At 32.3% G+C, this 21,707-nt stretch overlaps 1 protein-coding gene across 5 annotated transcripts; it reads left to right on the top strand.

The window, feature by feature from the left end:
- Nucleotides 1–980: 980 nt before the first annotated feature.
- LOC106051673 (uncharacterized) lies at nt 981–18,155 on the top strand. 5 transcript variants are annotated; one of them, XM_013206878.2, is made up of 13 exons: nt 981–1,112; nt 1,263–1,327; nt 5,356–5,613; nt 5,781–5,860; nt 6,119–6,198; nt 6,460–6,646; nt 7,947–8,171; nt 9,209–9,277; nt 9,509–9,680; nt 10,285–10,476; nt 10,595–10,687; nt 11,431–12,725; nt 13,060–18,155. In XM_013206878.2, exons 3-13 carry the CDS (start codon nt 5,424–5,426, stop codon nt 13,870–13,872), a joined length of 3,396 nt encoding a protein of 1,131 aa, XP_013062332.2. In that variant the 5' UTR covers nt 981–1,112; nt 1,263–1,327; nt 5,356–5,423; the 3' UTR covers nt 13,873–18,155. The 5 variants fall into 5 exon arrangements, with proteins under 5 accessions (XP_013062332.2, XP_013062334.2, XP_055879612.1 ...); XM_013206880.2 differs by lacking the exon at nt 1,263–1,327; XM_056023637.1 differs by lacking the exon at nt 1,263–1,327 and having other exon boundaries at nt 988–1,079.
- Nucleotides 18,156–21,707: the final 3,552 nt, after the last annotated feature.

Genomic DNA, 21,707 nt, shown 5'->3' with positions numbered 1-21,707 from the left:
ACATGGGCCTCAGCTCTTGAAGAAAAGTGTGCCACACGGAAAATGGCCAGCTCCTCTACCACCAAAGCGAAAGCCACCTTGACCTGCAATATATGTGGACGGGAGTCTCTCCAAAATAGGGCTCCACAGCCATATGAAAAAGTGTTCGAGATGAACCATAGTCGTTCTATGACTGAAGGAAGCCAATATAATTGTTTTCCTTGCTGGTTCAGGAAACTATACCTAAGGAAGGAATACATAAAGCATATCGAATAGTGTATAGTAGTGTATAGTTTTACTTGTTCCGGCAGGGTTACATATATGCATGTTTTTCCTATTTTCTATAGTTATAAATGGGGGCATGCAAACATTTAGCACATCCCTTTCCCAACCTTTCTCCAAGTCCTATTTACACCCTCCCTCCTTTTTTTTTTTTTGCTTCATATATACGCCTAATTACTACCAATTTCATCTTAAATATACTTTCTCTCATTATCAAACGTTAACTAACCAATCATATCTAGATCCAGACCCACATTTGAACCCCTTAACAACATACACACACACACACACACACTCATAGTTTCAAATCAAAACACCCAGCATAGAGTAGGCCTACCCAGCTACATCCAAGTGCTTTTGTTGTGTGCCGTTCATGCATATTTTTTTTTACAAACCGGAAAACTCCCAGTCTAACTTGCAGCTATAAATAGAAAATATCATTTAGTGGTTGGTAGCATACAGAGAGAATCCTGTAGTGTAGGGAAAAAATAGGTCGTGGTGGTCTCCGTGTAATACAGCATACTCTCAAAACCTCTAAAATACAATGTGAATAGCAAAAATTTAACTTTATTGCATATCTTATTATAAAGGTTGCATTTTTGTTCTAATATAAATAAAATATATTTGCTTTATATTTATTGCTTTTATTCATTTTAACGATGATATGGTTATACAAATACAAACAATTTTGTGAGAGTAACTAAAGGGGTCAAGCAACATTGAACAACCATACAAAGAGGTTTGGAATGTGAAGAATTTTGTGTCTCATTAGCACAGTTTCCGAGTAGTTTTTGTGGAACTAACTCTACTGTTTTACGGTACAGTTTGGATTATAATAAGGTGTTTGACAGGTGAACATAGACAATTATTACATTTGTTTCATTATGAAAAGGCTGTTGGTCTATAATTATAGATCTAGTGACCTAGTCTAGTGTTTTAGTAAGCAAAAAACACATCATAATCATATTTTTCTGTATTCTATTTATTTTTTTTAATAATAGAAAAGGAACCTATTTTGACCTGGATTGACTGGCAGTATAAGGAAAGGCGAAAACATTGCGGCACGGCAAGTGTGGCTTGGGCTTGGAGCCTTGAGTAGATCTATATGATTTAATTATTTAATATGATAGATAATTAGATTGGCCTTTAATCTAGATTCTAGATCTAGATTGATATAAATTTAGATCTAGAATTTAATCTAGAGGTGATATTAGATCTAGATCTATCAATTCTATTTCTATCTACATCTAGAATAGTCACTATATAGATTGATATAGACGTCTAGTCTAATATATTCTTATATTATTATAATTCTATATATTAATAATATATAGAGAGTCTAGTCTAGCTCTAGAATACTCAGTAGTAACAACTACTAAACTAGTATTACTATTATAGCATTATTATACTATTAATCTCTAGTATTATTGTTAAGTTTAGATTATAGATCTATTTATACTTTATTAACTTTATAGGTCTAGCTAGATAGCTTATAGTTTTAGACTTTAGATCAGATATATAATTAATAATTAATCGAATAGTGAATGGTTGAATAAATGAATACTCACCAGGATCGAGTCCTGCCTAGATCTAGACTCTAGTAATAATTAGTATCATAATACATAGAAAATATAATTAATATAAACAAATCTTGATTGAAGAGTGATAGGCAAACTATGGCCTGGGGGCTTAGTCCGGCCTCCAGGAAATGTTTAAGTTTAACCCCATCCCAGCTTGCAACATTTTGTAATAGTGATTAGAAATAACAAATTTTTACAAATGTCATTCACAATGTAACAGTTTTCAATACCAGATGTACCATTTGGAGTATAAACTACGATTCACTGAAAGTTGTTCTATGAGGACCTTTATATCATCCGTTCCATAGATTACAAAGTCTGAGTGAGGTACTTCACTTTTTAAAAAATTGCATTAAAACATGACATGCTAATTATAGATCTAGATCTAACTATTAAATAAAAATAAATAAAATTAAATAAAGGTCGAGCTGATTCTAAATGTGTTTCTTAAGATGAGTTGATTTGGTAGTGCTTTTTTTCTCAATTTTAATTGAATTTGCAATGAAACCTAGAGACCATTTATAAAAACCTTAATAATATTTCAGAACATTTCACTATAGAACATAACATTCTTTATGCATCCATCATTAATTGTTAAAGAAAAAAGTCAAAAGTCTCCAAAAAGAATCATTCATTGAAATAATTAAACTTCTATCTATTTATAATCATCTCAAACATTTCTAAATGATCCAAACTAGATGTCTGCAGTAGCTTGTTGAAAAATTTCCAAATGCTCAAAGATTTTGATAAATTTTTATATTCTAATATATTTGTGAGCAGCTATGTCAGAAATAGATTGATGGATGAACCGTCAGTTCAATTTTAATAATTACGTCCAAACTGATAAGAATTATTATCAAAACACTCATAGCTTCACTCTGGTTACATTTTGATTTCATTAAATCTAATACACTAAATTTATGTATTTTCTTAATTAAAAACTATGCTTGACAAATTTTTTTTTCCTCAAAAAGTTTGCCCATCACTAGATTATTAGATCTATCTAGGATGTAATTATTAGATTATCAATCTATCTAGCATTAATTATTAGATTATAGATCTATCTTTCTAGGATTAATTATTAGATTATATAGATCTACCTAGGATTAATTATTAGATTATATAGATCTATTTATCTAGACTCTAGGGACAATCTCTTCAGTGCTGAATAATGTAAGGACATAACTGAGCAATTAAGAAACATTTGTTTATAAAATTCTCCTGCAATGTATTTTCATTGTTTATTTTTCTTTAAATAAAATAAAGGTTTTTCGGTAAATAAATCTAAGTTGTAGTTACCACGTTTGAAAACACAAAAGCAAAATATTATTGTTTCGTTAGTCAAATCATTATTTTGATATACAACAGACCTTTTTAAATCACTGCTATCAAAAAATAATTATTCCCCTTTATGCCATACAGAACTGTTTTTAGTACATTGTATAGTACAGGACATGTATATAGATGTATTTTAGCCATTTTAGGCCTTCATATTTTATAGTTTCTTCTTTTTCCACCAGCTTAATTATAACAATTTCTTATCACTCTTTTCATTGCTGTATCTCCCTTCTTGTTTGTGATTGACGTCATGGCAATGCTGTTGGTCAGACATCCCCTGTCTCTCTCTTTAGTCTGTACATTATTTACCTGAGATTTTTTTTTTCTACTTCACATTGTACTCTTGTCTTAATATTATTTAGATTGGGGATGGGGGGGGGGGGGGGAGGGGGGTCCTTTTCCATGCTGAGAGACGAACAGTAACAGTATAGTGAAATTTAATGTTAATTCTAAAAAATTTTTGTTTATAATGATCATCTTTTATAGCATCTTATTTATCTATAACCTTGTGTCTAGATCTATTTATTATTATAACTAGTAAATCGTTATTAGTAGTATCTTCATTCTTCTTACTGAAAAAGTAGTCATAACTAGAGACTTTTAATAGATTGATGGATAGTTTTTTTAAATTGTTTAATTAAAAAATATGTAACTTTTTCAAATTTTGAAACAAAATAACAAAAAAAAAATTGTTTCCATTTTAATTTTTTGTGTGATTTACCATACTTTGTGCACGCTTGTGGATGACATCTGATCTATTGAAGCACTAAGCCGTTTTTTTTTTCTTTACCATTAAGGACCTTGATATAATTAATAATTAAGACTCTTGTGACTTTCTATAGATTTATTTAAATATCCAAATGAAGAACTGATTGGGTATGGTTCTGGACAATTCCTTTTCAACCTTTTTTTCTTACTATCTGAGATTTACTTGTTTTTACTGCTTTATATTGTAAGTGGATTACATGCTTGAATGAAACACATTCTTATGACTAGCATTTAATATTGTTGCTGACAGAACCATAGTTTTAGAGCTACAACTTGTAAAATAAATTTATATTGGTAAACCTAGGCACTGGGTTACATATATGTGCAAAACTCTGTCACTCTTAAATAAAAAGATGCACCTGAAACAATTTTGTGGTCATTTCTCTGCTTTGGTCATCTGACATGACTTGTTACCTTAATGAGTAAACCTTATTGCCATATGTGCATTTTACTGTTGTGTTTTTTTTTTTCAACCGTTAGTTCTTTTCTTGGAGTAATTTGAAATAAATGATGTGTCATAGTCTTGACTTTTATCTAATTATAGGCAATATGGATACTTAATAATTTCTTTACAGGGCATTATTGAATAAATCTTTTATGTAATACAATACGATAATAAAAGCATGGGCTTTTATATCTGAAGACTATTAATTTAATGTATTTTTTTTTAATTTATTATTTTCTGTTATGTATACCATACTTCAGTAACTTGGTGCTTAGACTATAGTTGTCTGTTTTAATCTGTACTTAGACTAAAGTTGTCTGTTTTTGCTTTTCTTTACTGTTTAACAATTTTTTGCACACAAGTTTGATCTAAATTTCTAAATTAATATTATAATATGGGTGAATTTCTTTTAATTCATTGTTTCTCAAACGTCCCAGACCAAAAAAAATTTACCTTGGGTCTTCACTTAGCCAGCGAAGGGTCTAGAGAGCACTGTAAGTGCTTTAGCAGTATCCTTCAATATGAGCTTTAGAAACTCATACTCCAGGCATCTACAAAACACTATCCCTCCCCGTTGGAAGAAGGCATGTAAAATAGAGTTAAATAAAGAAGGGATGGGACAGAATGATAGTGTGTGAGGCAGTAGAGCAGTGGTCTTACATTCAAGGCTAAAACTGCTTTAAATGATTTTTGCTAGAAATTTGTTATGATTACATTTGTAATGGGTTTGATTGTCTTCAGCAAGACATCTTGTGACCACACATGAAAACATATGAAAGTCCTATTTTGAGCATGAAATGTTGTCATGTAATGTCAAAACTTAATTTTGTAAACAATGGCAATTTATTTCATTTTTACTTGATATATTCTCATATAATGGATTTATAACAATTCAAATGCAACAGAAGTTCTGACTCATGGAGTCACAGATCGATCATGTCATTTTGAATATTTTTTTTTCAGGTGGTTAAAGCACTGCTCTCGTAATGGACGCACCATATAGCGTCCTGATGCCAAGCTGAGGTGTGACCATGACTGCAAAACCAGCAGCAGTAGGATCAGTTGGAAAAAAGCGCAAGTTGGTCAATGTCCATTTGCTGAATGGTGACCAGCATGTTGTCTATGTGGATGTCAAATCAAAGTTTCAGGAAGTTTTTAACCAGGTGGCAGTGCACCTTAGTCTGCGAGAAACAGAATATTTTGGACTGGCATTTAAAAGAGGTATTCATGCATTTTACTAGTATTTATATTTTTATAAACTATTAGCTTAGAGCTGCCTTTGGTAAGGTTTTATTAAAGAGATATATTTGAAAATGCATGTATGTATAAAATGCATGCTTACTTTGAATGGTTTGACACAAATTCTGAAAAGTTATTTTTTCTACCAGACAATGAGTATAATTTTATATTATTGGATGAAAAAATTCACAAGTTGGCACCTAAACAGTGGAAGTCAGGCTCAGGAGAAGTAAGTCTTGTTTATTCACCCACAAAATCTGTTTAAAAAATGATATTATAATATATTCACAAGTTATGCTATGTCTTTTTTTTAAGGGGAAATTAATAACTAAAGCAAAATTTTGCATATTGAAAACAACTTATTTATTTTTACATATTTTATCCTAATATTGACAATATACATTTGTATGTACTCAATGTTAATTACAACTGATAAGTTAAAAACATTGGTTTACACCAACATGTATCCTACTCTTGTGTTGTTCAGGGGCTAGATGGTGATGGTAAAGCTCTCATAAATGTATGGTTTAGAGTCCAGTTCTATGTTGATCAAGTCATTTTGTTACGGTATGATTATTTTTCTTTTTAGTTTAAAACATCATTTTTTATAGTTTTTGTAAACTTGTTAATTATTTAAAGAATTATGTTAAAAGCAAAATGAATTAAAAAAAAAATCAAATGAAATTATATCTTGTGATTAAATTTTTTTTTTGTGAAGCATAAATAATAATTGAAAATGAAATGTTTTTCTTGCTTTAGTGACAATTTGAATACAAGTTTTTTAAAAATTATGCTGAAAACAATTTTTTTTTAAATTTTTTAATTCAGAGAGAAAGTAACAAGACATCAGTATTACTTACAGCTTAAGGACAATGTGCTTCAATACAATCATCTTTATAATGAAGAAAAGTGCTTTCAGCTTGCAGGGTATGCTCTGCAAGCAGATTTTGGAAACTATATTCAAGAGAAACATGGAACTGGATACTTGGACCCTGCTCTTTATTTTCCTAAATGGGTAATTGTTCATTAAAGTGAATACCAGCTTTTGTAAGGTTGGGATCTTGAATATTTTCTTTGTCCAAAGGAATGGCAAGTGTTGATACAGGTTGGGATCAGCGTCGCTGCAGGCTATGCCAGGGTGTAACACTTGTGTGGTGAAAGCTGCCTAAATGTCTACACCTCCTGATTTTTTCATCAGGGTTGGCTCCCTAAGCCTTTCCCATGTTTGGATAAAACTGCAAGGCAATAGAGGTTTGAATTCAGAGTTTTACTTCTAGGTGGCCAAGGCTTACAAGCCACTCCTTCTCGAAGCTTACTGGTTTACTCGCCTTTCCTCTTCTCCAGTTAGTGATAGCAGTTTCCCTGGACCCAATATGACCCAATATATGAGCCACAAGTGATAGCCAGGAGTTGGACTGGTTGTCAGAGGCTGTTTGAGACGCATACCATTGAAAGCATTTTATTGGCGTTGGAGTGCTTATATCCATTACCACTTCTAGGAATAATAACCTTACTGAACCGTTATGTGCAACAAATTACTTAAAACATGTATTATGCAGATATTTAATAGGAACTAGAATAGACTATAGCAAAATAGCTAGCAAGTATGCATTGACTTTCAGTCAGTTAGATAAAATTCAAGAGAAAATGTTTTTTTTCTAATGGATTGTAGTATATTGTACATTTATGTTTATGTTAATGTCTCTCTTGTAAAAAAAAATGCTTGTCTTTTTGTCCAAAGATAAGGAGGAGTACAGTATTTCTTATGGCTACGCAGTCTAAGTTGTGATCTACATATTTTTCTACATCCAGCGCAGACATAACTCAATTTAGGTTCTCTTTTAGCCATCTACATCTGTTTTCTTATGGTCTCAAATGTGTATCCTGCTGCCTTTTTAATAAATCTCTAGCTGTCTCATTAGGAAGCCCCCTGCTGCCAAGTGCTCTCTTCTATGCCAGTTAAAGCAAGCTGGTGCCTAAGCTGGTCTTTGAAGGGTTTTTGGTGCACTTCTGTTACACAGACAACCTTTCAGCTCACCTTTGCCTTTGGCATACAGTCAATCCCCATATGAGATTTTTGGCCTGCGTAGTGTAGCTGTTGAACTGTATAAGCAGTCCCTCTATACTGTCCATACCAGCATTTGCAAGAATAAAGTTATTTGTAGAGCAGTCTTGCCATCATATCCCCATGATAGAGCACAGACATTTTTGGCATTCTGGAAGTCATTGTTGCTTTCAGTATATTATCTTATATTTTAAGGATTTGATGATTATTCTTTGAGTTCTGGCATCTATTTGTTTTCTTTGTTCCCCAGATGCTGGACAGACATGGTGCTGATTACTTAGCTCGTCATCTGCCCACTGTACACAGAGATCTGCACAACATGACTAAAAATGATGCAGAGTTGCGCTACATCAGGAATGCTTCCTTGCATCCAGGGGCTCACAATCTTCATTTTTATACTGTTAAGAAACGTAAAAGTGACAAAGCTTTAAATACCTGGTTGGCTGTTTGTGCTAAAGGTGTTGAGGTTTATGAAGTAAGTTGACTTAAACTAACTTCTAGTTTTTTAGAATTCAAGGAATAAATAAACTCTTTAAAATTGAATACACTAGCATTAAACATTTTTTTTATTATTAAGTCATTGATGGCTCTTTTTGAAAGTTATATATATTTAAATTGCTTATTGATTAATTCAATAGCTTCCTCTTCCCCCCTCCTTTTTTTTAAAAAATTAAAATCTCAAAAGTGTAAACTATGTATAATGTTAAGAATATTCAAACACACACCCCCCCCCCCCTTCTCTCTCCCTTTTCCTTCTAAAAAAATTTTTTTGGTCATTTCTTTATATTACCTCAAAAACTGAATTTCAACTAGTTACTAGAATTTAATTAGTATCATCTTTTTGTTTTTGTATCATTCCTTTAGTTACCATGGTCACCAAAATGTTTTAAAAAATAACATCTTTTAGACCCTGCCATTATCATATTCATAATCTGACTGATGCCCCAAATTTATTACAGTAATTTAAAAAGTTTAATTGCTAATGTCATACATCATGAAAACAGCTTGTATGATTGCAAATAAAATCATTAGAAATCAATACTCTTTTGCTAATGAATGTATGCCAACTTCTGGGAAAACAATGAATGAATGGTTAACTAATGAAGTAGAAAAAATATGACCAGTAGACACTGCATGAATGGGAAGGGGGGGGGGGGGTTGTTAAGTGAGTGGAAGTTAGGGCTGGGGGGGGGGGTGAAACAGAAGATTATTGAAGATGGTATAGCTATAAGGAAGAGTCAAGTGCATGGGAAATAAATGATATTTATGAAGTGGCAGTAGGTAGTAAAGATGCATAGATTTTTTTTTTCGGTTTGATAGATCTGCTGAATATTCTGCTTGTATTACGTGTTCTTTGTGCTTAATGTGATACCAGTAAAAAATGTTTTTGAAGTTTCTGAAGATGTATTTTATATTGCACTATTTGCAATACAATAATATCTAAGATGTCCAGTTTTATAGCCAACCTCTTTTGAGGTAAATGCTTACATGTTTTTAATGTCCTTATTTAAGGATGATGCTGGATATAAAAATCACATATCAACTTTTTTGTGGAGAGACATTGGCAAATTGTATTTTGATGTGAGTATCATTTAAATTAATTTAATTTTTATGAACTATTTCTAAACTGAGGAGAAATATGCATGTAATAAAAAAAAATGTTTCATTTTTTAAATAAATATTTTTTTTTAAAGCTGCTAGCAAAAATGTTTTTAAAAATGTTATCATTATTATTTAAATGCTCTATTAATATGTGTACATTATTTTTTTTTTATTGTTCACATTTGACCTTGCTTTCATCTCATCAATCAGAAAAAGAAGTTTGAAATTCGCTCCGTGCAGAGTGCTGGTGGTAGGAGATACATGTACTACACTGACTGTGACATCAAGTCAAAATACCTGCTTAGCATCTGTAGAGGCACTCACATGTTTCAAATGGCCATACAACCAAAGCTCATGGAGATTCAGCATTTGGATAATGAAGGTAAGTTCTATACACTCTTTGTAAAATCAAAAATGATTTAATGACTTTTTCTCGGTTTTTATTCATGAAGTACAGTTTGGTTTCATTTGCTACATAGTAGATTTATTTTTTCTTTCTCTTTCTCTAAGCTTTTTTTATTTTTTTCTTGTTAATGCAAAGCTGGTAATGGATATTTGTGATTTTTTTTTCCAGTGCAATCTCAATCCACACCTAACATACTTATGACAAATAGTATAAGCATGAATATAAAAGATTCAGTTATTAATTAAATCTATTCTTAAATCTCATATACTTATAACTATTGAATATATTTTCTTTTAACAAGATCATATTAGATTAGATTAATATCAATCAGTTTTAGAGTTACACAATTTAAAGGGTAAACATTAGTTTCAGTAAAAGAGAAGACTTTTGATTTAGAAATCTGCTGCTTTGAGAAATAATAATAATCTGATAATTAGTAAATAAGCAAATAGTTATTTAGAGCTTCTGAAACTACTTAGCTTTCAACATGTGTTGCTAGAAATAAAGTTCAGTGTTAACAGATCCTCTTTACAACAAGTGTACCAATATTATAACATTTTTTTCTCCAAATTTGTTTCAGATCAAAAAAGATATAGAGAATCCTACATATACAGTGATTCCAGAGATAGGAGTCACTTCCAGCACAGCCCCAGCAAGTCCCTGAGTGCAGCTGGCAGCAACCAGAGGTTCTCTCTCATCAGTGACGCCAGCTCCACCACTACAAGTGGCATTGTTAGCGATCGTATGGCAATAAGTTTTGATGATGGAGATGGTGGGTTTCTATTTTTTATTTCTTGACTTTCAATAGTGCTCTTTTTTAAAAGGCTTATGTTGATGGCTATAACCATAGATGGAAAGTTAATTTGTTGATATTGTTCTATTTCTGATAGATCACACTAAAGAAATTATGATAGACTGTCCACCTAGGTCTGCAATGGCCAGCACCCCAAGTCAAATGAAATCAAAATTTCAACTATTATCTAGTGAGTATCAGTAATTAAACAATCTTGCACCAACACTTAATGGAGTCATCAAACAAGTCATATTGAGCCATGTTGTTTTAGATAAAACTATTGTTATAAATCTGATTTTATAAAACTGTAGTCTAAATGAGCTCAATTTTTTATACTGAGCTATTAGACTTGATAACATCAATATATTTGAATCTCACAAAAGTTGGAATCTCTCTTGAAGTTTTGAAAAGAAATTATTTTATTAACCCCAAAAATGGTAATTTAAGTTGCATTACCTTTTGTTTCTTTCAATATTATTTTTTTAACAATTGACTCACACAAAAATGATATAAAACACTATTTTCTATCTTTCAGCCAAATTGATTACAAAAATGACAGTGCAAGATGCACCACTTTTGCCTGTAATGTAATGTTCCCCTTGAAGACCTTGTGATCTATAGGGCAGGTTAACAAGGGTGTCATGTGGCTAGCACACCGACCAACTACCTTTACTTTTCCCCGACTTATGTCGGGTACCCATTAGAGGCGCCCAAGGATCCCAAAATTAAAAGTCAGTCTACACCAGGAATTGAACCTGGGACCCCCGGTTCAGAAGCCAAGCGCTTTACCGCTCAACCACAGTGCCTCCACTTTTGCCTGTGCATGTAATTAAAATATAAATGATTAGTTTATTTAATTTTATATTAAATGTATAAAAAAATTTCGAGGCCCAAAAGCAGTAAAATTATCTTATTTTTTTTTTAATTGAACAGGTTTTAAACAAAGCCCTCAAAGCAATAAAACTAGTCCAAGTCTTCATGGTCTTGATATTGGCACCTCAGAAAATATATCGCCACAAGAGCTGTCACCTACCAGCAGCAATGGAAGCTGGCGTGCTCGACACTCGCAGACTGCTGCCTACTTCATGGGGCATGGTGGACTGTCACTTCCCTCACCAACAACTCCAACTCATGATAACAGTCCTTACACTGGTATAAGAAGAAGTGGTCAGAGGGACAGCTCCAGCAAACTTTTGCCTGGTTCCTTGTTGTCTTCTGTGGATAGGAACACATCTGGGGATAGTGCTGTCTCTGTGTCTGGTATTCTGATAGGTTCTGACAAACTGGCTCCCTTGTCCCTTCCTCCATCAGAACACCGAACACTCCCAACATCTAGTCACATTGGTAAACCTGGCAAGGCTGGAATAAGTAGTAACATTACCAACTTCTCTCTTGCAACCCGCTCTGCTTTGAACCATGCTAAAGCCATCAATCCATCATCACCTGTTTCAGTAATCTTTACACCTTTGGGTGCCACTAATGATGCCCCTGTTCTAGGACTGCAGAACACACCCGTGGGTAAAGAGAATATAGAGCTCTTAAAAGCTGGAAGCTCTCCCCGTGAAGTGCCCCAGGCATTTAAATTTCCACCAACTTCTGAGTATGAGCACAATGAGAAGATGATGCTCCTGAACTCACCCAGAGCAAACTTTTCTGAACTCTATGGGAATTCCTATACCATGCCGAATAAAGTCCCAGAGCAGAGCTCAAAATATAACCAAGATGCTCTGAAGACATCAGTGGGGTCCAGAGATCAGTATGCAGTTCCAGTACCTCAGAGAAGACCGCAGTCTACAAAACCTGATTTATATTCAAGCATAGCAACAACTATGCAGGTCAACCAGACTTTACTGTCTGCTGATAAAACAAAAGATTTTAAGTCTGTTGTTGACCCTCAACCTGTTAAAGAAAACAAGCCTCAACTTACGCTGCAAAACGAGCCTGTTAACAAATCAGTCACTGAACATTATCGTCTTGCTCTGCAACAAGGATCTGTCCATTTTATTGATCAGCAGGCGTCAGTCAGAAGCCACTTTCAGGAAGGCTTCTCCACAAAGGAAACAAGCCTCAGACCAGAAGTCTACCAAAAGCTGCTGTTTTCAGGTAACCAACAACAGAGTCAACAGCAGCAAATTTTACAACACCAAAGTATTCAGAGCAATCTTCAGGAATGTTATCCTCATGGTGCTGGTAACAAAGAATTCCAGAAAACATCCAGCCTTAAACAGGTATGTCTTTTTATATTATTCCTCTGTTATTTAGATTTAATGAAACCTACTATGGCAAGAGACCATAAACAAATTTAACATACAAATAAGCATAGTAAAAAGGGGCTTCACTCATTTTAATTTGTATCTATTATAACCAACAAAAAACAGCTGAATCCACTTAATTCAGTAGCTGATTTTTTTACACCTTGCTAGCTTACTCCTTTCTTTCTTTCATACATTGAACTTAACTTGACATAATCTGTACAGAACAGAAAGTCAAACATTTTTTTATTGCTTTATTTTTTATTATAATGTAATTTGTTTCTAAAATCATTTTGTATTTATTTTGTAGACTATAAATAAACTGGACTTGCAAGAAAATGAAGAAAATAAAGAAAACTATTTCCGGGAGGATGACAAAAGTACAAAATGTGAAGATACTGTGAGTAGTAGCTGTCAGCAGTCAAGCAATAAGGCAATGCTTCACCCTGAGTTGAAGCAGATCTTGGGACAATCTCATGCCATTTCACTTCCCCTTATCACGGCACTCTGCAATGACTCTACACTTATGCAGGCGTCACGATCCCAGTCAGGTTCTAGATCTTCCTATGATACATCAACAGTCAGGTCGACTGATTCGAGGCTTACTCGCCTTTCTCATGAAACCGATCCACGTCGCTGGTCATCTTGTGGTCAGGCTGATGTGATGTTATCAGTTCAGTCATCACGGCCTTACAGCTGGCACAGTGAACATTTGGATTTAGAGACCCAGCTGGCCTTACCGATAACAGATCATTTGACTCCAACAAGTGTACCCAACCCAAGGGCAGTAAATAACAAACACCTTAAAATAGCTGATAATCAAAATAACTTGCCTCCAAAAATGATTGAGTCTGACCCAGGGCCCTCATCCCCACGGATCCATTCTCACTACTGTGGAACATTTTGGTGGGATACTCCTTCCATGGACATGAACTCATCCTCTTGGACTGAGGTCATCCCCTACAGCTTCTCTGCTCACAGCCTTGCTAGCAGCAGTGCCCAGCACACAGGGCAGCCCCATCAGCACATGGTCCCTCACAAGCTCAGCAGCGGCGGCCACAGGAACAGTGATAGTAGTATTACACACAAACAGATGATGAAAGAGAATATTGGCATTGCATAAATGATGCACTCAAATCTTCCCCTTGATATTAAAAGTTTTTTTTTTTTTTTTTTTTTTTATGAATATATGCAATTTTGTCATCATTGGTGCTAAACGAGAGAAAAAAAACAACAAACTGCTGTGTTCCTTTTGGCTCTATGCAGATGTTATACACAGAAGGCATACAAGTCTTCACTGCAACATTCAGACTGGCAAATGATTAATATTTATATCAAAATTTATAGTGCAAATGTCCAGAAGTGTAATACTATTAATATTCAGTTTCAGCTTTACTTTATACTTAATATGTGCTCAATATTTGAGAATTATTTCACCCCATTGCCATTTAGTTTCACTCTCTATTCACTGCAGTCAGGAACTAATCTTTAGGTTTTTTATTTTTTGTTGCATAATTTTTTTGATAAAGTTTTTTGCTGTTGTTTAATTTTTCTGGGTTTTTTTTTGTTGAATAATCTAAATCAAATTTGTTCTACTCTATTTAAATACCAATTTGTAGCTTTTTTCTTACACATTAGTTTAAATGCAAATATCAACATTTACATCAAACTCAACAATTTTCCACTTTTTCCTCTGCATTTCTTAATAGTAAACAAATTGACAGCATCTCTGGCAATAACTTTAATTAATGTTCAATTCTTATATATTTTAAAAAATCATTGTGCACTAGTTGAAGGTTCTATTAATGATAATGATGAATGTTGATGTAAGGTGATTGAATTCATACAAGAAAACGAAAGTTTATTTTATTTAAGTTCTAAGAAAACATTTTGCTGTTAGCCTGTGTGAAAAAAATGCTAAATTAAAATATTTTTCTACAATTCAATTTGTTGAAACAATGGGCATTTTCCCTCCTTTAGCTGCCTAAGAAATATTGTTGTTCTTCAGTTACCTTCTCTTAAGTTGAGATGACTGTAGAATAGAGAGGTAATCGCTAAGAGAGTTTTTTTTCTCTTGTTAAGGATAAAACTATTTGTCTCGATACCAAATTATGTAATAATGATCTGTTTATTTTTTTGTTGCTATTATCATTTTTTTTTTAGTTGCAGTCTTACCTGCTTAAATTAGTTCTTTTTTTTTTTTTTTTTATTCACGTTTTTTTTTATAACAGCATGAATTCGAAAATGTTTTGTTCACTCTTTCTTTCAAATTAACTTAAGGGCCAGTAAGTCTAAAGGATATTCGTGGCTGGATCTCCGACATATATAGCTAAAGTAAAGTTCTCTGTTATTGTAAAGACTATCAAATTATGAAGTGCTTGAGGAAAATATTATTTAACATTTATATTACTATTTAATGTTAATCTAATATTTTAATATTTAATGCTATCTTCAATTTGACAAGAACACCACCACACATTATTGATGTATTTGTTAATTTTCTTTGGATTTGATCAATTTGTTGTTCATACTCTGTGACATTTTGTGATATTTACTCATACAAAAATGTTGTGTTCTGTTTCCTAATCTCAAAAACAAGACTGCTTTTTACTGTTAGATTCTTTGCATCTATCTATTTATCTATCTATCTCTATGTATTTTTAATAACCATTCACAACAAAAGCTTTACTTTTTTAAATTTACACATTTGTATTTTTGATAAAATCTCATAGTTTTATAAATTAAGTTTTGTTTTTAGGATGTGCCTATTCATATGTTTCAATTTAAGAATACATTTTGATGACATTTTGTTAATTATTATTACTATAGCTCTAAAATTTAACCATAACCTTTTCTTTAAATGTTCATTTATTTAAATATTTACAAATAGATTCAGGCCCTTTAAAGTGAAGTTCACTTCCGTAAAATTTAATCATCTTTATTAGCACAAATATATACAGATATATATAGATATTCAATATGTATTTACAAAAGTTTTTTTAAGCAAAAATATCATGGCATACAAACATTTTCCAAGTTGGATCCTAAAATTTCATAGAATGTTTTATTTGTGAAATCAGTGCTTTACTGTAAAGTATGTATGTACTAAGTTAGAGACTTCTCCAAGTATGTGTTTGTCTCGATGCAATTAGATCTACCTTTCATTATTTTGGTGTTTCTTTCCCATTAATGAATCATAGTATTTCTAGTGTCAGAAAAAGCTAATGAAAAAGCCAGTAATTAATATTTCATAAGCATAATATGTCTGTATTATACTTATGTGTATATAATGTAATAGTCTACAAGTAGACCTTTATATATATGTATACATTTATTTATTTATTTATTGATCTATACATAAAATTTAAAAAATCACAGTTGACCATTGAAGTTGGTTTGTTATGCCATAGTCTTAACAGTTTAGATGTACATAATGGCTGTAAAGTATTCTAAGAATTATATATAAACCTGAGTGCATTACTGGAATTAAGGTTTTTGTTTGTGTGTGTGTGTGTTTTTTCTTTGTACATAAATGTAACTTCAAATTAAAAAAAAACCCAAGCCAAAAAAAAAATCATTTCTAAGTTCAAAGGTTGATGTATAAAGAGAGCTGTATGATTATTATAAACATTCAACTAATCCATTATCACATAATCAAGATGCCATATAGACACGTTTTTAAAAAAAAATTGTTTTTTTCATTGCCAGTAACAGAATGTCATGCATTTTGTACATATTTCACAGAGATTTGTATTTATATGCCCCTCCCCCCCCCCAAACCTTTTTTTGTTTAACAAGCTGGTGCACTCCATTTATCAAATGTTTCTTAACACTTCGTTAATGTTTGTATTTTTGGTAATGAGTTGCTTTGTTAATCAATTATCATTAGTTAGAATAACTGTTAGTATGAATTATGTGGTGATTTTTTTTTTTTTTTACTTTAAATTGAGATCAGTTTATCAATGTCTTGCAAGTAAAATGAGAAACTGCCTTAAACTTACAAGTCTTACATGAGAACTGTTGAACTAACAAAGTTAGCTTGGAAGGTAGGATGGCCAACAAGAGAAAACATTGGTTGACAAAGCTGATGGTTACACGAAGTTAAACAAAAATTGCTTCGTTAGTGTCTGTAGTTTTTGATGAAGTTGAAATGTGAAATACCAAATGACATCATTCATTCAACTGTCACCTAATGACATCATTCAACTGTCCAAGTTTCCAATTCCAATATTTGAAAAACACAAAAAAAAAAAACAACTTTTTTTTACAATTGTTATTCAGTGCAGATATTCAAAAGGAGCTAAAACAAAATTTGTCTTCTCTCCCAAGCAGCCAACATAACCTTCCAGACTATTTTAATTTATATACATACATGCAGTGTTACATTCATCTCATTAATAGTGTTAACTTCCAGACTATTTTCTGAGTTGTGTGTGTGTGTGTGATCCAAATTACAAATTGTTAATTTTTTATAGTGCAGTTAGGAATAAAACAAATTTTTTACTAATTCTTTGCATTCTAAAAAACAACAACAACAACAAAGGTTAGATATCACATGAAATCATTAAGACATACATTTAGCATGATTTCAGAAAGTTGTAAAGATTCTTCACAATTAGGATAAAATGCTAAAGTATTTTTTTTTTCAATTCAGAATCTCTATCACAAATGTGTTAGGGTTAATGCCACACTAAAGCTGTGTAGGCCACACCATAGACTGAAATAATTAGCTCTACTGTTATATATTTCAAACTATAGCGGCAATTAGATTAATGTATTGCAGTATTGTAAATTATTATTTGCATTTAGTTCCAAACAAAGTAACATCAGGTCTAACAATCTTACAAAAATGTGTATCATTAATGGAACATGAATATTTTATTTGAAGAATCAAAACTAGTAAAATATAATTTTATTATTATTTTGTTATCAATTTACATTGAAACTGATTGAGTAATAAGTGACTTTTGCTCCTCAGGTTTGTTGTTCATTATATGAATTTTTTTGTTCACATGCATATTGTATTTTTAAAATTAATGCAACAGATGGATTACAATATAATTTGTTTATTTTAAAATTCAAGCGCCTTTTCTGTTTGTTCCAATAGAATATAGACACTTAAATACAACAAAGCTTTAATGATGTTATTGAAGCATGTTGAATTTGTAAATCAAAAAGCCGAGTGATGAAATGTATATATATATAGATTCTATTTGAAGATGTTTTGCATTCAAACAGAGGCAATACAAAGAAATGCAAATGTTGCAGTGGGTAAAGGTTTGGCTGACTGAATGTTGGTAACATTTCTGCCTCAGAGTCATCTACTCTTTAAGAACTATTCATGCTGTAGCCTGGTGCAATATATTGATGCATTATATTAATAAATATAAAGTGTATGCACATTCATTCTTTTGTTGTTATTCTTAAACTTTGTGCTTTTATTTTAATTAAATCTTTTATTATTTCTATTTGCTGACATTGACCCCCTTCTAAAATACTAGTTTCACGATAGATGAAATAAAAAAGAAAACAGTATTGTAATACATACAGAAGAAACATTTAACAGCTTTCAATTTCAGGTATTGTTTTTAATACCTTTGAGTTATCTTAGTCATCTTTCTAAACTTCATCTTGACTTTATTTCTGATATACAGAAACTATTCCATTAATCTAAATTAAATCAGCTTCTCATAGCCAACAACCTAAGGGCTTAAGCTTATGCTAGACTGCTTACTAATATTTTAAAAAGAAAAAGCACAAGTTTTGTATGTAATGTTCAGATTTAAATGTATCAGAGTCTTTTCAGTTTTCTTATCAGTTTTTTTTACTCTACCGAAGACAGCACTTTTATTCAATAACAACATCCTAGATGTATATGAATAGATTGCAGTAAAGAATCATGCTGGCTATGGTGAGGTTAGGGGGAATGCTGCATTTCTTTTGTTGCCAGCCCACCTGCCTAAGCGAGCCCCAACTCTGAAAACCATTGTACTTGTAGGTCTTGCATTAAAACAATGTACACTGAAATAAAGTCTTCCATAAAATGTTCCTTACAGTAATACTAGGGATGGGTGAAGTAGGGAGATAATTGTAATGGGATATTTAAGGAATCAGTATCCTTAGATTACTGGGTGTGTAGTTTCGCAGAGATACTTTGTGTGAGTTTCGAGAGATTACTTTTTGTGTAGTTTCACAGACTATTTTGTGTGTAGTTTCGCAGAAATTACTTTGTGTGTAGCATCACAGATTACTTTGTGTGTAGTTTCACAGAGATTACATTGTGTGTAGATATTACTTAGTGTGTAGTTTCACAGGGCTGTATAGAGTTTATGGACTTATTTGAACTCTACGTTGACCTTGATGGTCTAGGCCTTACACCATTGCGTCCAATGTATCAGCCCAAACTACTGTAGTCTAGTTTTGACTACTAATTGCTGAGTCCATAATATTCCAATAATACCGAACGATCATGTGTTTTTGAAATTATGACTATATTTTTTTCATATTAACTCTATTGAAATAAAGAAATATATTTGAATCACAATGGTCTTTACTTATTTAAAGAAGCATCTTTGATTACACTATCAGATGCTGACAATGAATGATATTCTGGTTCTTCCGTGCGTAGAAATAGCATAGTATTAAGGCTTTGTTTTAGTGCCGTAATTCCTATGGCTACTAAGTCCTAGCTATGATCTATATTTCACCACATCCAATAACCACATTGTCTGCTGATAGTTGTTTTAAGAAATATCATAAAGGTGTCTTATAGAAATGTATTAAACTTCCTTTTTTTTTTATAAATGAATTCAATGACAAACAGTGACCAGAGCACAACTCTAGCTCTTTATACCTTAAATTAATATTTTCATTTTTTACAACAGTAATAGACAATAGACATTTGTTTCAATTCATTTTAAAGACATCACAATAAAATGTGTAATGGATTTTTAGTGTACCCTAGTTTAACCAGCACATTTGTTCCAGAATCTTAACCTAGAAAGAGAATTCCGTGTTTAGAAAACATAAAATGTAAAACAAGAGAATTCCATGTTTAGAAAACATAAAATGTAAAACAAGAGAATTCCGTGTTTAGAAAACATAAAGTGTAAAACAAGAGAATTCCGTGTTTAGAAAACATAAAGTGTAAAACAAGAGAATTCCGTGTTTAGAAAACATAAAGTGTAAAACAAGAGAATTCCGTGTTTAGAAAACATAAAGTGTAAAACAAGAGAATTCCGTGTTTAGAAAACATAAAGTGTAAAACAAGAGAATTCTGTGTTTAGAAAACATAAAGTGTAAAACAAGAGAATTCCGTGTTTAGAAAACATAAAGTGTAAAACAATGTAATATTTATGATCCACACCTCTGCATTTGTTTTTGCTATTGCATCACGAGAGGGTGGACATGTGACACAGCATCATTTACTACGAAGATATTTTTACATTTAGAGACAAATAGTTCTTAGAATTATGTGAATTACTCATTATGACTAGTGCTTGTACGGTACAATTATCATGGAGTAGCCTACAAGACCTATATAGTGGTTCTACCTCTCAGTTGAATGATTTATTGCTGGGGTGGGCAACCTTTTTCTTTTGAGAGTCGCATAAAAAAATTTGTGGAAAGGAGGGCAGCACACATTTTTGTGTGTGCGTGCAATATTGAGATCCTTGCGCGAACGAGTCTTCACAGCATCTTTACAATCCTCAGACAACGCCGCCTGTCTTTTAATTCACATTTGTACTGTATTATAAATGTATATTTCTTTTTACACTCCCAATAGAGACATCGCATCAAGATTTAGCAATATCTGAAAGTCATTTAACGAATATATTTTTTTTTTAAATTTTATAATTGTTTTTGTTTTTTTTACATCACAACATTTCCCCTCAAATGTACAGTTGTAGCCTACTAAATGTGAAGTATTCAATTGTTTACACTCGTACATAATGTTCCGGAGCTAGCTTACTAATTTTTATCATGGTGACTGCTGTCAAATTACAGTCAATCATAATCGACCTGTTCTTACACTTGTTAATTTTCAAGCAAGAAAAATTCTTGTTCACGATTTATGTGGACCCAAATAATGTGAAAGTTTAGCAGCAAAGTTTTTTAAAGTGTGGAAATACAGATTCTGGCACCCATAAAGCTCCCACGGAAGAACTGACTGACCCTGACCTTTCTTACAGGTTATAATTTTCTTGGAGATAAGTCTTTTGGAACTTAATCAGCTTCTGCACTAAATGGTGAAGGTGAACTGAGGGTATTGAAAACTGGTTCCAAGTTCTTAACGTTTTAAAATATGTTTTCATATTCCAAATTCAAGCAATCCAAATAAGTCTTGTACTTTTCAACCAGTTCACTAGAAATAGTTTGACCTTTCAGCAAAGGAAAATGACTTGCTTGCCTGGAGAAATGGAAAATTTTTGTTTGAAAAGATTTAACATGCACTTACATTTCATGTGCAAACAACCCATTGCAATACTGCCGTTGTAAAACTTGAAGTCTTTCTTCCATTCTTCATTAGAAATATTAGTAACAAAGTCACAGTCAGTTCAAGGAACATACAATTTTCTTCCTTGAGATTCCATATCTTCTCAATACCTTACCCGTTCTAAATCAGCGGATACTACTGTGGTACCAAACATCGGAATGTTTTGTTTCCAAATCTTCAAGTACTTTCCTGAACTGCTTATAGTTAAGACCTCTAGCTCCGATAAGTTTGTTTGCTGAGATAATTGTGTCAATAATATGTTTGATATTCAATGCAGTTTAGAGTTTATGATTGGTATGCTATATTGTTCTTTAATTTTAACTTATTTTTCTCAGTCAAAGCACGGACTTCTTCAGTTGTTACACTTGCCATTTTGTTCCATGCAAACTCAACACAGTTCTTCAAGGCAATGAAGAAATACTTGCCTGAGTTTGTCTTTGAATGTTTTGAAATAAGAAAAA

Source organism: Biomphalaria glabrata, chromosome 3 (assembly GCF_947242115.1).
Source record: "Biomphalaria glabrata chromosome 3, xgBioGlab47.1, whole genome shotgun sequence".
NCBI lineage: Eukaryota > Metazoa > Mollusca > Gastropoda > Planorbidae > Biomphalaria > Biomphalaria glabrata.
This window is presented reverse-complemented; position numbering and strand designations above follow the sequence as displayed.

Bases quoted from the DNA above. Each gene is read 5' to 3' on its own strand.
- LOC106051673 (XM_013206880.2), top strand. From the start codon at position 5,424: ATGACTGCAAAACCAGCAGCAGTAGGATCAGTTGGAAAAAAGCGCAAG. The intron at 8,172-9,208 runs GTAAGTTGACTT...TCCTTATTTAAG, and splicing joins AAGGTGTTGAGGTTTATGAA to GATGATGCTGGATATAAAAA. The intron at 10,688-11,430 runs GTGAGTATCAGT...TTAATTGAACAG, and splicing joins AAAATTTCAACTATTATCTA to GTTTTAAACAAAGCCCTCAA.